Source organism: Macaca mulatta, chromosome 1, assembly GCF_049350105.2.
Source record: "Macaca mulatta isolate MMU2019108-1 chromosome 1, T2T-MMU8v2.0, whole genome shotgun sequence".
NCBI classification, from domain to species: Eukaryota; Metazoa; Chordata; class Mammalia; order Primates; family Cercopithecidae; genus Macaca; species Macaca mulatta.
The window spans coordinates 197,819,425-197,834,645 of NC_133406.1; the positions used below are offsets into that span (position 1 = coordinate 197,819,425).

The 15,221-nt window shown below is 54.5% G+C and overlaps 1 protein-coding gene across 1 annotated transcript in view; it reads left to right on the plus strand.

Moving 5' to 3' along the window:
- Nucleotides 1–13,938, plus strand: part of SLC2A1 (solute carrier family 2 member 1) — a 33,211-nt gene extending 19,273 nt beyond the window's left edge. The window contains 8 exon segments of the mRNA NM_001257862.1: nt 8,525–8,685; nt 8,865–9,105; nt 9,704–9,866; nt 9,959–10,146; nt 10,427–10,531; nt 10,708–10,809; nt 11,940–12,143; nt 12,517–13,938. Coding sequence (NP_001244791.1) covers nt 8,525–8,685; nt 8,865–9,105; nt 9,704–9,866; nt 9,959–10,146; nt 10,427–10,531; nt 10,708–10,809; nt 11,940–12,143; nt 12,517–12,717 — 1,365 coding nt within the window. The 3' untranslated portion in view covers nt 12,718–13,938.
- The last annotated feature ends 1,283 nt before the right edge of the window (nt 13,939–15,221 follow it).

Sequence of the window (15,221 nt, forward strand, 5' to 3'; positions counted from 1 at the left end):
CCTGACCTCAGGTGATCCACCTGCCTTGGCCTCCCAAAGTGCTGAGATTACAGGTGTGAGCCACCATGCCCAGCCAGGGACTGAGAGACTTCCAAAGATGTAGACAAATCTGAGATGGACTTCTGTGATCCCTGAGGCCTCCCGTCTAATCAGAAATAAGCGAGAGGTTATAACTGTCATGGACTATGGGCAGAACCTCTGACCAGGGCATCACAGGGCTGGTCAGCAGCTCAGAGGGCCCAGGTGAGGCTGTAAACTGCATTCACAGGACCATGTATGGGCACCTGTCCAAAGGTCACTTCGGGAACCAGCCCCAGCAGACCAAAACTGGAGATGTGAGTGGCCAGAACCGAGAACACTGAAATCTAGCGGTGTTTCCTGGGCAAGCACCCAGGCGCTCGGTCTGTTGACTTTTGCACTTTACAAGCACTTCTCACAAGGCTGGCTGCAGTTTTTGCAACCCGGAGACAGATTAGAAGTGACACATGTAACATGTGAAGAGAGGATAGAAGGACCCAAGAGGAAGAAATGAAAGTGAGGCTCAGAGCCCACATGTAGTAACAGGGCAGAGCGACTCCTGTGCCCGGGTAGGGCTGAAGGCCTGCCCTAGGGCGGCACAGATTCCATCCAGTCAACTCTTTCATTCAGCCAGGACTTCCTGAGCATCCACGCTGTGCCAGATGCTGTCCTAGACAGTGAGGAGGGAGAAGTATAGCTGTGAACACAGCAGGCATATGCTGGCCCTCAGGGAGCTGCCTGAGACACAGTCCGAGCCAGGCCCTGTCTCCACAGCAGTGGGAGAGACCCCTTGGAGAAAGCCAGAGTGTCACTAACAGAGGGCTTCAAGGTGCTGTGAGAGCAAACGGGGGGCAAGTAATGCTGGGGCTGGGGAGACAGGGGAGATTTAAAAAAGGGGCTTCACGGAGGACTTGGCAGGCATGCTTGACCTTGAAGTGTGAGTTGACCCCATAGGGCAGGAAGGGCAGGTGTCTGGGCAGTGGGAGTGGCTTCTGCAGAGGTGCAGGGATGTGAAATGTTCTGCTGATGAGGAATCGCTAACTGCCTGCACTGGGCACACCAACTTCCCTTGTCTGTTTAGAAGAACCTCTCTTAGGAAACAGCATTGGGTTGGCCATGGTTTGCCTACTCTTGAAAAGAGACTTTGCCCCACGAATGGTGAGGATGCCAGAAGCTTGTTCTCTTCCATAAAACAGGCCCCAAAGGGCTTCCCCCTGGAAGTGGTTAATTAATTCTACTTGCTTACATGTTTACAAAGCACCTCCCCATAAATTACCGCCTCACAGCAACTCTACAAGGCAGGCGGAGCTGACATTATCTTCCCCTCTTCTAAATGAGGGAACTGAAGCCAGATGAGGTATCTGGAGAGTGAAGGGCTAAGCTAGAGGTGGGCTCCAGGCCTCACGCTTCCCCAGCTCTGCGCACTGGCCCTGCCCTGCTGTGAGTGATGACAGGAAATTCCTGCCATGCATCCCCTCCTGGAGGAGGAGGACAGAGGTGGAAGAGGTGAGCCCAGCCACAGGGGGAGCAGCTAAATGAACAGGGAATCCTGACCATCATACTGGGCTCATCTGAGCACTGCCTTTCCCCTCCCCAAATGACTGAGCTGCCAGTAGAAATAACTGAGTGCCAGTAGACTAACAGCACTGAGAAACCATGAAGTCCTGGCCCAAGGGACCGTGTCAGGCATGTCTAAGAATAAGGCATCCTCAGAATCCAGAGAGTTTGGGCCAGAAAAGACCTCATTGTTTGACAAACAACACTCCTTGTTTGACAAAGGAGGAACCTGGTCTGCAGAGGAGGTGAGGTCTGCCCAAGATGACCCAGCTTGGTGAGTGAAAGAGCTGGAGGCAACACCCGCCTCCCAACCCAAGCCCTGTGTCCCGTCAGGCTGAGCTGGGCTTCGTGCTCCAGGCAGCCTCTCCTTCTCTCTCCTATGTCCAAAGAGTTCTGGTCCCCTCTCCCCTTCATCCATCACCACTACCATAAACCCTTACTGCTTACTTAAGGCTTGTTATACATTGTTTCAGATTATTATACAATCCAGGCATTGTTATACATACTCTAGAAATAGTAATTCAGTTGTTCCTCAAAATAACCCCATTAGGCAGACACCATCATTTTCCCTGCTTTATAAGAAACTGGGTCACAGAGATGTTAAGCAATGAAAGCAAGGACACACAGCTAATAAGTGGCAAGGCTATGATGTAACTCCAGGGAGTCTGGCCCTAGTCTGTGCCCTTGACCATTGTGGAAGATGGGCACAGTCCCAGATGGCTACCTAAACACCCTTTCACTCACCTACAACTGCCACCCAGCTGGCCGTGTGTGCTCTCACTTTGGAGCTGAGTCAAGCTCAGTCATGTACCAGCGTCTCAAGTTTCCCACACACAGTTGCACAATCTCTTACACCATCACATTCTGTCATATCACATCACCCCTCAAGCCCTTCAGTTAGATTCGTGGCTTGCTGGTCATTTAGTGTCAACTCTCCACCTCCAGCGCCGTGCTGGGCACCAGCGACACGGATGCATCAGACCATCTCCATGCTGAGGTTTACTACAGAGGGAGCACATGGTACCTTACAGTTAGCCGTCTAAAGGCAATGATGGAAATGTGAACAAGCACAGTGGAAGCAGGGAAGGGAGAGGAAGAGGGTGCTTCGCCCTTAGAGCCGGGTTTTTCAACCTGGCACTGTGATGTTTCTGCTGGTGTTGCAGAGGCATGTCCCGTGCGTTGGAGGATGTTTATCAGCATCCTTAGCTTCCACCCTCTGGATGCCAGTAGCCAGTGTGACAACCAAAAATGTCTCTGGGCATTGGCAGATGTCCTATGGGGTGCCAAAGCCGCCTCTGTTTGAGAACCAGTTGCAGTGGAGAGGGAGGGGTGGTTCTTAGGAGGAAGGCTTTCCAGAGGAGTATCTGTGCATGCCCTGAAAGGTGATTAGGCCCGAGCAAAGATGTGAGGTGTCGTATGAGGGAGTCACCGCGTGTGCCTCGTGAGTCATAGTTGGGGTAGAGGAGTCACTTTATTGCAAGAGCTTAGAAGGGCTTCGGGTACGGCTGCCGCGGTGGGATGATTCCTCTGTCTGCCGGCAGGCCTGGCCTTGGTTTGGAGGCTAGCCATGTCCGCGCCCTTCCAGGCAAGCAGCCTGGGTGGTCCAGCCCTCTGCAGGCGGGTTGGGGCTCAGCTGTAGCCCCAACCTGGGCCTCTTCCCCCAGGCACCAAAATGAGGCCCCAGGGGACCCAGTGGGGAGGGTTATCTGTCCAGCCCCACCTGGAACATCTGGCTCCAATCTCCCAGCTGACCCTGGGGTGTGGCTGAGAGTTGCTGTGGAGATGAAGGCCCTGGGCTGAGAGCTTGGAGGAGGGGCGGTGCGGGGCCAGCCCCAGCTGGAAGACGGGCAGGCAGGGAACAGGGGTGAAGGCCAGGCTGAGAGGCTAAGCCGGAGAAGCTGGCCCTTTCCTCCTTGTAACTGGCGCTGAAAGCTTGGCTGGCAGTTAGCCCCTTTTTCCCCATAATAGCATCCAGTAGAGCACAGGGAGGGTTGAGATGGAGCTTCAACCTGGCCCAGGGATCCCTGCTGGGGATGACCTAGCCGACCTAGTCCTCCTGGGGTAGAGGAATGTCTAGCAGGAAGGATGGTGAGACCAGCCAGAGGTTCCAAAACACATACCCCTCCCGGCAGTGGTCTAGAATCCTAGATCAAGGGTTGGCAGGAGGGCCACATCCAGCCAGCAGCCTGTTTTTGTCTACCCCGTGAGCTAACAATGGTTTTTACATTTTTACAAGGTTGAGAAAAAAAGAATGTGGCTCACAGACCCTGCCTAATGGATTCTAGCTAGCCTTTTACATAAAATGTTTGCCAGTTCGGCTCTGGAGCACTTTGACTTGCATGTTCCCTATTTACAGGGAACTCACCACCTGTAAGGTGGGCAGCCTCTTACCCTGAAGTCTATAAAGCTCTTCCTTCCCCGAAGCTGGAGTCTGGCCCTGGCGCCTCTGCCCTCTGGGGCTACAGACCTGCTGGGTTCCTCTGCCAGGAGCAGCTGAGCAGGGCCTGGAGACTAGCTTTACTCCCCGAGCAGGCCCCTAGTTCCTTCAGGTTCCTCCTTCCTCTTACATTCTTAAGGTAATGATTTCTGGCAATTTCAAAATGGAAAACCTTGTCCCTAAGGCTCCTCTGAAGGTGGTGACTTCTCTTCTTGAGAGAGCAACAGTGACAACAGTAACAGCTTACCCATGTGCCAGGCAGTGTCCGCCGCCTCATGCCGCTCTACAAAGGGGAAGTGAGAAGTTCCTTGGTAGACAGGCGGACATGTGGTCTCACCCACAGTTGCCTAGACTGGCAGGAGGTGGTATGGGGATTCCCAGGGTGTCCTTAGGCTTGTGCAGGCCTCCCCCTCACCCCAGGAAAGCCACTGGGTGAGGAATAGCTTCGTGTACCAGAAGCCATCTGGTCCAAAGGATCTCAGCTGCCCACAGTCAACCTGCTTCTCTAGGGTGGTCTCCATGGTGGGTGTCCTCTAGGCTCAGTGAGGCACCTGGACAGAGATCTTTAGTAGCCCCTCAGCTCTCGGCTGGCCGATGCCATGGCAGTCCCCCTGGGAACTGACCAGAACCGCTCCTCCCTCCTCAACACGCTTGCTGCCACCCAGACCCCACGGCTGGGTGAAGAGACCGGGCTGGGAAGGGAGCAGAGAAGCGGGTGAATGGACGAGCCTGGCACATTTGGTGTGTGGGACACCAACTGCATTCTGAGGGGTGGTTCGCTGTGGGAAATGAGGTCTGACTTTGGTGGATAGGAAGAGTCAGGAGCAGAATCCAGATGAGACCCAGGGCAGGCTGCCTGGGTAGAGAAGTAGGACAGACTCGGAGGCAGAATCGAGAGGACCTGGTGATTGGTGGATGTGGGGTGGTGGCAGCATCAAGTGTCTAACTCCTAAGCTTGGGATGGGCATGTGAGGTGGGAGCGTTCAGAACAGGCACGTGCCAGGTCTCACCTCACACATGACCCAGGGCTGCGGAGGCTGCTGGGAGCCCACGGGATTGGGCTTGTGGGATCCTGTCAGGGCATAAGTAGAGTCTTCTTTCCTGAGGTGCACCCAGACACTTCTAGGGAGGATGTGTCCAGAGCTTTTCCCTATGTAGGGTTCTTCTCATTCTCCAGCATTCCCGCCTTTCCTGGGCCAAGAGTCAGCATGGAACCCCATATGAATCCCCAGGGAGGAGAGGGCACAGAGCACCGGAACCAGCAGTAGGAGTGGAAAACCAGGCGTGGCTTCTTCCCAGAAATCTCAGGCACCAAGAGGCAGAAACCCACTCCCCAGCCTCAGCTTGGCCAGGAAGTGCTGCTGTGGGCTGGAGAGGATGAGTCTAGGCCAAGGTTAACATGCAGAGAGCTGGCTGCTCACCCTTCCTCCACCCCATAAAGTGGTCTGAGTAACAGAGCAGCTAGGCAGCGTCCAGGAGCCAGCCCTGGACGAGGTTGGGTCCCTCTGACTGTGTGACCACAGACAGGAGACGTAACTCAGGGTGGAGCTCTGGTCACACCTCACTTATACACCTCTCTTATTAGTTGCCCCAACATCTCGACAGATCTTCAGGCTTATTTAGGTAGTTTCAGGCCTTACTTAGCACCTATTTACTCTTTCTTTGTATTCAATTCAAACAAATTCCATTTGCTGACTTCTTGGCAAATTTCAAAAGGGGTGTGTAGAGTTGTACAAGACAAGCCTCTGAACCACGGAGGAGTGGGGGAATACCTTAGAACTATGGACTGCAGAAATTTAGCCATCAGGAGCCAGTCTGCACAGGCGCAAACACCTCTCTTTGCCCCTGCAGAGAGCCCCAAGGGCAGACACCATTGCCCTGCAGCCCTGCTTGTAGGTCTGGTTGCTCAGGAGAGCAAAGTGAAATCTTTTCAAATTTTCACCCCATAATGGGTCAGGAAAGGTTGGACCCTCAAAAGGGCAAGCGCCATTTATCTGGACAGTTCCCATATCCACCCTCATCCAGAACAGCCTGTTCTTGGTGGAGCCTGATAAACAGGGCATTACCGTTCCCAACCAGTCCTCCTCTGGGGTTAGTTTCGTCCATAGAAGAACACTTTGTGTTTTGTTGCTCTGTTTTTTTCTCAAAATCTACCTTCTCTCTGCCCCCAGCGGAATCAAGGGGTTCTAAGAGGAGAGCCAAACATCTTTAGTTCATCAATTCCTCCATTTACTCACCAGGTATCCCTGGCATTGGCTCTGGGACAGACCAGGTGTGAATCAAGTGTCTTCCTCAGGGAAGACAAACTCCTGGAGTCAGGGAAACCTGCATCTCGAAAGGTTTCAGCAGTAAGGCCAGGGGTACCTTCCAGGCAGGAGTGGTAGCATCTCAAAGGTGTAGAGGAGTGGGAAATGGTATATAGCGCAAAGGTGTGGTAGGTAGGGAGATTGGATTGATACCAGGCAAGAGCCCCGAATTTGAGTTACGAGTTCAAGGCTTGGGGAGACTCTGTTAGTGGTCTGCACAGCCTTCAGGCCACCAGTGTGCAGTGGGGTGATTTTAGGGATGATGACACCAAGCACTGGAGAGCGCTGTGTCACTGATTCCCTGCAGCACTGTGAAGCAGCTACTGCTAATGTCTGCACTTTAGAAATGGGGCCATGGAAACTCAGAGATGAAATAACTTGCTCATGGTCACACTGGAAATAAGGGGTGGAGCTAGTACCTGAATTTAGTTGTGTCCACATTCAGAGTTCAGGTTTCTGTTCACTGCCCTGCCTGGCATCCTTGGAATGGACAAGCAGATCCTTAGGGCTTGCCTCTCCCCTACCAACTGTCCTCGCCCGTTGGAGCCTGGCCTCCATCAGATGCCTCCAGACTTGGGACAGGTTGTGACAGGGCAGGCAAAGAGATGACTAGAGGCTGAGGACCCACAGCAATGGGAAGGAAGGCACCAGGAGGCAGGCCCAGCATATTCAGTGGGCATTTCTGGGACTGCAGGCCCCCGTTTGGCAAGTGTGCCCGCCCACACCTTCCTCTTTTGCTAGACCTCGGTGGGTTGGAAGGGATAGGGAGGACCAACAGCAGTGATGGAGGCTGCATACCGCTGTGTGTGTATGAACTTGCGGCATGCACACACATGGAGGGGTGTTGGGATGGGTTGGGTTCAAATGGAATTGAGTTTGAGCTGTAAGTGGTAGGGGATGAGGGGCCTGTGAGTTTGTGACTGGCTGAAGCAGGAATATTCAGATTCTGTGAGCATGGTTATGTGTGTGTGATGGTATACGTGCACAAGAAGCCGTTTCTGGGTAACTAGGCCTGCACTCTGCTATACGTGTGGCTGGATGGGTCTGGCCAGTCCCGTGGCACTGAGAGTGTAGTGAGTGTACTCAGGCAGAACCGGTGCTGCCTGCCTACCACATCCCTGGGAGCTGGCCAGGGTGGGGGCAGGGCTGGTGGGCAGGTCTGTCCTAGGACAGGCGTTTCCAGTTCCTGGAACTGCTTCCTTGTGTGGAGCCTTTCCCCGTACCTCCTAGCTGGGCCCTTGGGAGAGGGGAGGAGGCCATGCATGGGTCCTTCAAGGGGGTGCTCGCAGGCCAGACACAAGGGAGCTAGGCCTGGGGAACAGAAAGCCACAGTGTGAGTCTTTCAAGCACATCTGAAGGGTGACATGTGTGAGTCTGTCACACCAGGCCCTCAGTGCGGTCAGGGAGTCTGTACTTCCTGGATGGCGGAACCCGTCTGTCAAGCCCTGCTTCCTCCCCAGCAAGGGGTTGGGGAAAGGGCCCGGTGGCAGGAGATGGGCCCTTGGGGCTTTGAGACATGGTGAGGATAAAAGGGGCAAGTAGGAAGGCCCTTTTCCTTCTGTACTTCTTTTTTTTTTTTTTTGAGACATAGAGTGTCACTCTGTCACCCAGGCTGGAGTGCAGTGGCGCAGTCTTGGCTCACTGTAACCTCCATGTCCTGGGTTCAAGCGATTCTCCTGCCTCAGCCCTCCCGCATAGCTGGGATTACATGCTTGCGCCACCACGTCCAGCTAATTTTTTTTTACTTTTAGTAGAGACAGGGTTTCACCATGTTGGTCAAGCAGATCTCAAATTCCTGACCTCCCGTGATCTGCTTGCCTTGATCTCCCAAAGCGCTGGGATTCCAGGTGTGAGCCACCACACCTGGCCTTGTACCTCTCTGTTCTATGCCTGAACTTCCACCATTGGTCACTTGCTGTCATCCCAGCAAGTCACACTGAGCCTGTGAAACCACAGGGCACTGGAAACCACATGTTAGGGGAAGCGGGAGAGTTGGCGGGGCTCTCAGATGGACTCCAACCCCTTGTTTCTTGCCTGGGGAAACTGAGGCCCACAGAAATAGAGGGACTTAGCTCAAGAACATGGAGTGAATCTGTGGCAGAGCCAGGCCCCGGCCCTCTCTTAGGGAGGGGTGCAAGGGGAAAGGAAAAGGAAGACTGGGTCCTGGCCCGGGGCTTGCCCACCCAGGCTGCATCTCCCCCTGCAGGTGATTGAGGAGTTCTACAACCAGACATGGATCCACCGCTATGGGGAGCGCATCCTGCCCACCACGCTCACCACACTCTGGTCCCTCTCTGTGGCCATATTCTCCGTTGGGGGCATGATTGGCTCCTTCTCTGTGGGCCTTTTCGTTAACCGCTTTGGCCGGTAAGTAGGAGAGGTCCTGGCACTGCCCTTGGAGGGCCCATGCCCTCCTGCCCAGGGAGTCCCAGATGGGGTGGGAGGTGGGGGAGACTTCCCTGTCTGTTCTAGGGTGTTACCTATGACCCAGCCCCTGGGAGCCCAAGGAATGTGGGCACCGGCCTGACCTGTGACCCCCCCCCCAGGCGGAATTCAATGCTGATGATGAACCTGCTGGCCTTCGTGTCTGCCGTGCTCATGGGCTTCTCGAAACTGGGCAAGTCCTTTGAGATGCTGATCCTGGGCCGCTTCATCATCGGTGTGTACTGCGGCCTGACCACAGGCTTCGTGCCCATGTATGTGGGTGAGGTGTCACCCACAGCCCTTCGTGGGGCCCTGGGCACCCTGCACCAGCTGGGCATCGTCGTTGGCATCCTCATTGCCCAGGTAAGCTAGGGCAGGATCTACCTGCCCGGCACAGCCCCTGCCCACAGCTTCAGTGGCTCTTAGATCTGTGCCCCGCAGGGCAGTTTCTCTTCCACCCAGCCCCCACAGCCCTGCAGAGGACAGCTATGGTACACAGGTCCAGAGAACACAGCACCATGGCCTCCTAGTTGAGAGCAAGATGACTTGACTCTTCTCAATCCCTTTCTTCTCACTCTAGGCCGCCAACCACAGGGCCCGCCTTCCCCCAGCATGCCTTAGGCCATTATGTGCAGTGTACCCTCTCTCCAGGAGGCTTCCCCTTCCCTGTCCCCAAAACCCTCCTGTGGCAGAGTAGCAGCCCCCGTTCTCTGTCCTGGACACATCTGTGGCCTTGGCATTTGTCCTCCCAGCAACACTGTGGGGTAGGTCCTACTTTCCCCACGTGACTGATGAGGAAACTGAGGGTTCAGAGAGGTTGAGCCTCATGCTAGTGGCAGAGCCTCTAGAACTGGGGCTCTTCTGTGAAGCAGCAGCTGACACAAAGTAGGGAAGGCCACTCTGGCAGGACGGGGTGGGAAGGGGGGTCAGGGCAGAGGCTCACAGCCCCTGCTTCCCCCAGGTGTTCGGCCTGGACTCCATCATGGGCAACGAGGACCTGTGGCCCCTGCTGCTGAGCATCATCTTCGTCCCAGCCCTGCTGCAGTGCATCGTGCTGCCCTTCTGCCCCGAGAGCCCCCGCTTCCTGCTCATCAACCGCAATGAGGAGAACCGGGCCAAGAGTGGTACGGGCCGGGCCCTGCCCTCCTCCCCACTCCCTGAGCCCTGGCCTTCTTCCCACTCTGAGCCACCCCCACCTTCCCTCCGGTCCCTCCAGTGCTGAAGAAGCTGCGCGGGACGGCTGACGTGACCCATGACCTGCAGGAGATGAAGGAAGAGAGTCGGCAGATGATGCGGGAGAAGAAGGTCACCATCCTGGAGCTGTTCCGCTCCCCCGCCTACCGCCAGCCCATCCTCATTGCTGTGGTGCTGCAGCTGTCCCAGCAGCTGTCGGGCATCAATGCTGTGAGTGCCCCCACCCACCCTTCCTGTGCCCCAGCCAAGCCCTCTGGTCAAGTGTGCACGGTGAACAAGCCCCAAACTTGAAATAACAGATACGCCTCTGCCAAAGGAGAACCTTCCCTTTAGAACCCAAGCCTGTAAGGACACTGCAGTGCAGTGTCCTTCTGCCTGAGTATTTGTCCCCTTCATTCTTTACTCATCCTGGGTTCCACATGCACTGCTACAGAGGCAGGGAAGGGCCACAATGTCCAGGTAGGCTCCAACAGTTTCTGTTGTCTGGCAGGTCTTCTATTACTCCACGAGCATCTTTGAGAAGGCAGGGGTGCAGCAGCCTGTGTACGCCACCATTGGCTCCGGCATCGTCAACACGGCCTTCACTGTTGTGTCGGTGAGTCTTCGCTTACTGGCTCCCCCAGCCAAGCCCCAGGGAGGAGGCGGTGCCATCTTCCCTGCTGGTCTTTGCAGTGTCCTGTGACTTTCCCGGCTGTTGAGGCGAGGCCTCTGGGTGGGTGGGTTCAGAGGGGCACCAGGCAGGGGTGGCACTGACACTGTCTCTGCCCACAGCTGTTTGTGGTGGAGCGAGCAGGCCGGCGGACCCTGCATCTCATAGGCCTGGCTGGCATGGCAGGTTGTGCCATACTCATGACCATCGCGCTGGCACTGCTGGTGAGTTGCCAGGTTCTGGAGGGTGAGGGATGTGGGGGAGTTCGCCTGGGCTTCAGATCCCAAAATGCCTGTCTCAGCCCCAGGCTGGCAGGCCAGGTGGTGACTGCGCTCTCCCTGGCTGTGGGTTCAACCTTCTGGCTCCTGAAGTTGTCACCTTCCAAACCACACACATCCTCTCTTGAACTTGCTCCTCCCTGCTTGATGGATTCTCAGCACAGCACCTCTGGTCCCAGACCCCAAACTCTCACCTCCTTAAGGAATTACTTTGCCTAATATTAACCCTTTCCAATCTTCATCTGTAGCCTCAATTCATCTTCACAGCAACCCTGGGAAGTACTGCTCTCCTCCCCACAGAGGTGCAGAACCACGTCTTGCTCATTCAGTTCACACGACTAGAGGTGTAGTTCAGTTCTTCCCATTTTATGGGGGAGGAAGCCTAATTCCCAGTGAGGTTAGTAACTTGTCAGATAAAGGATGAAGCCAAGAATCAACCTCAGCCCCAAGCCTGTGACTGTGACCGCTATGCCAACCCTGTGCCTGGCACTCACACACAGGCAGTTGTTTATTCAGCCTCTGGGCAAGGAAAGCACCATGACCATCATTTTACAGCTCAACCTGGGCTTGGAAAGTTTGGTGGTTGCCGAAAGGCCGGACAGGCAGCAAGTGGAAAGACCGTAACTTTTCCACCCGGGCCGCCTCAAGGAGAATGGTTATATGAGAACCATATGCTTAGTGCTTACTCTGTACCATCCGGAGCTGGGCACCGCACAAACCTTAGAACCTGAATCCACCCCACCCCCAGGAATGTTCTTCTGCATCCTGCCACAGGCAGACTGCACTGCAGGCACAGCCAGGGGACCACGGGGCCTCTTAGCACCCTCCACATGCATACCACATTACCACTCCCAGGGGGTGGGCTCACACTTGGAACCAACCCGCAGGACTTAAGTCATTTTGTTCAGATGAGGAAACGTAGGCCCAACGCTGGATACACAACAAATCCAGGACCAGCCCCAGGCTTCCTGCCTTCTAGCATGGCTCTGCTCTGGGCTGCCTCTGTAGCTTCTGTTTCCCCTGAGGATCCATCACAACCCAGTCTAACTTTTCCCCTTCTTCGTCATCCTCAACAGGAGCAACTACCCTGGATGTCCTATCTGAGCATCGTAGCCATCTTTGGCTTTGTGGCCTTCTTTGAAGTGGGTCCTGGCCCCATTCCATGGTTCATCGTGGCTGAACTCTTCAGCCAGGGTCCACGTCCAGCTGCCATTGCTGTTGCAGGCTTCTCCAACTGGACCTCAAATTTCATTGTGGGCATGTGCTTCCAGTATGTGGAGGTGAGAACCCCACTGTCTCTATACTCACCATTTCTCGCCTGCACGCATGACCCCACAGTGCTGTGCAAAGTGCTGGCCCAGCATTCTCATTAGGAATCATGCTGAGGAGGAAATCGAGGGTAGGAAGCCCAGGTCACATGACCAAGAATGCTGACCTCAACTCCAGGGTTCTCCCCTTAGCCTTGAGTGGTGCTCCTGGAGCCTATTACACGCTAGGCGCAAGCGTGATCTCATTTAATTATGATAGCCTTCCTGGGGAGGTGGATGTTCCCTTTTTCAGCTCAAAGGCCCAAAGGTAAAGTGACTTATCCAAAGTCCTACAGTCAGGATGTAGGGTCATGACTCCAACCAAGCGTGTCTGTATGTCTTTCAGCAACTATGTGGTCCCTACGTCTTCATCATCTTCACTGTGCTCCTGGTTCTGTTCTTCATCTTCACCTACTTCAAAGTTCCCGAGACTAAAGGCCGGACCTTCGATGAGATTGCTTCCGGCTTCCGGCAGGGGGGAGCCAGCCAAAGTGACAAGACACCCGAGGAGCTGTTCCATCCCCTGGGGGCTGATTCCCAAGTGTGAGGCGCCCCAGACCACCAGCCCGGCCTGCTCCCAGCAGCCCTAAGGATCTCTCAGGAGCACAGGCAGCTGGATGAGACTTCCAAACTGACAGATGTCAGCCGAGCCGGGCCTGGGGCTCCTTTCTCCAGCCAGCAATGATGTCCAGAAGAATATTCAGGACTTAACAGCTCCAGGATTTTAACGAAAGCAAGACTGTTGCTCAAATCTATTCAGACAAGCAACAGGTTTTATAATTTTTTTATTACTGATTTTGTTATTTTTATATCAGCCTGAGTCTCCTCTACCCACATCCCAGGCTTCACCCTGAATGGCTCAGTGCCTGAGGGTGGGGACTATGCCCTGTCCAGACACTTGCCTCCTTCACCAAGCTAATCTGTAGGGCCGGACCTATGTCCTAAGGACACACTAATCGAACTATGAACTACAAGGCTTCTATCCCAGGAGGTGGCTATGGCCACCCCTTCTGCTGGCCTGGATCTCCCCACTCTAGGGGTCAGGCTCCATTAGGATTTGCCCATTCCCATCTCTTCCTACCCAACCACTCAAATTAATTTTTCCTTACCTGAGACCAGTTGGGAGCACTGGAGTGCAGGGAGGAGAGGGGAAGGGCCAGTCTGGGCTGCCGGGTTCTAGTCTCCTTTGCACTGAGGGCCACACTGTCACCATGAGAAGAGGGCCTGTGGGAGCCTGCAAACTCACTGCTCAAGAAGACACGGAGACTCCTGCCCTGTTGTGTATAGATGCAAGATATTTATATATATTTTTTGGTTGTCAATATTAAATACAGACACTAAGTTATAGTATATCTGGACAAGCCAACTTGTAAATACACCACCTCACTCCTGTTACTTACCTAAACAGATATAAATGGCTGGTTTTTAGAAACATGGTTTTGAAATGCTTGTGGATTGAGGGTAGGGAGGTTTGGATGGGAGTGAGACAAAAGTAAGTGGGGTTGCAACCACTTCAGCGGCTTAGACTTTGACTCAGGATCCAGTCCCTTACACGCACCTCTCATCAGTGTCCTCTATTGCTCAAAAATCTGTTTGATCCCTGTGACCCAGAGAATATATACATTCTTTATCTTGACATTCAAGGCATTTCTATCACATATTTGATAGTTGGTGTTCAAAAAGACAGCAGTTTTGTGCCAACCGTGATGCTCAGGCTTGAAATGCATTATTTTGAATGTGAAGTAAATACTGTACCTTTACTTGACAGGCTCAAAGAGGTTATGTGCCTGAAGTCGTACAGTGAATAAGCTAAAACCCCTGCTTTCAACAATGGTACTATACAACCCCTACTCCATTAACTCCACCCACCTCCCGCACCCCTCCCCCCTACACACAAAATGAACCACGTTCTTTGTATGGGCCCAGTGAGCTGTCAAGCTGCCTGGTGTTCATTTCATTTGGAATTGCCCCCTCTGGTTCCTCTATATGCTACTGTTTCCTCTCTAAAGACAGCTCATCTTCCTCCTTCACCCCTGAATTCCAGAGCACTTCATCTGTTCCTTCATCACAAGTCCAATTTTCTGCCACTAGTCTGAGTTTCATGAGAAGATGCTGATTTGGTTCCTGTGGGTCCTCAGCACTATTCAGTACAGTGCTTGATGCACAGCAGGCACTCAGAAGATACTTCAGGAAATAAAACACCAAGGATATTTGTCTCTAGAGGGTCAGCTGACAAAGGAAAACTGGTACTTAGCAAATGGAAATACCTATATGCATTACCATTAGGTATAAAAATCTATGAGAACATCCATCTGCATCTCACAAAGGAGAGCAGATTGAGAAGGATGTGCCCTGCCTGAGCCTGAGGACAGGGCGGTTAACTGATGAAGGGCTGAGGCCAGGTGAAAAGAAGCCTTATCACGTGCTCCCAAAAGACTTCTGTGGAAAGCAGTTATCCGGGTCCCCGTGCAGCAGAGGGTTGGGGACAGGGCGAGAAGGAGAGGCTGGGGCCTAGGCTGTCAGGGTTGCCACTCGGGTATCTTACTCCTACGACGCTCCTCACTCAGAGGCTGTCCCCACTGGACCGGAAAGGAAACAGACGGGGTGGGGTGGGGATGGGTGGGAGCCCCGCGCCGGTGGCCGTACGCGAGGGCCCCGAAAGTTGGCAGAGCCAGGCAGCAACCCGGAACCGCCCCGGCCGGGGGATCCAGACCCCGGTCTGAAAAGGCCCGACAATCCACTCGCAGCTCCCTCCCGCCACGTCCCCGAGCACCGCCATTTCCCAAACTGCAAAATGTCAGCGCAGGCGCAGGGAGCCCGGCCCGCCCTCAGCGTGTCCCAGAGTGCCGTGGCGGCACAGCTGCCGGTCGGTCCGCTGACGCCTTTCCTCTAGGGGCCGCAATCCACCCCGGGGTAGAAGATTTGGAACCAAGGTTCGGCCGCCTACTGCCGGGGTCGATGGCGCATCCTCCCCAGACTTCACAACGGTCCCCAAAGCCCGGCCGCCGGCGGCGCCCGGACAAGATTGGGGAGGGGCGGGGCCAGGTGGCG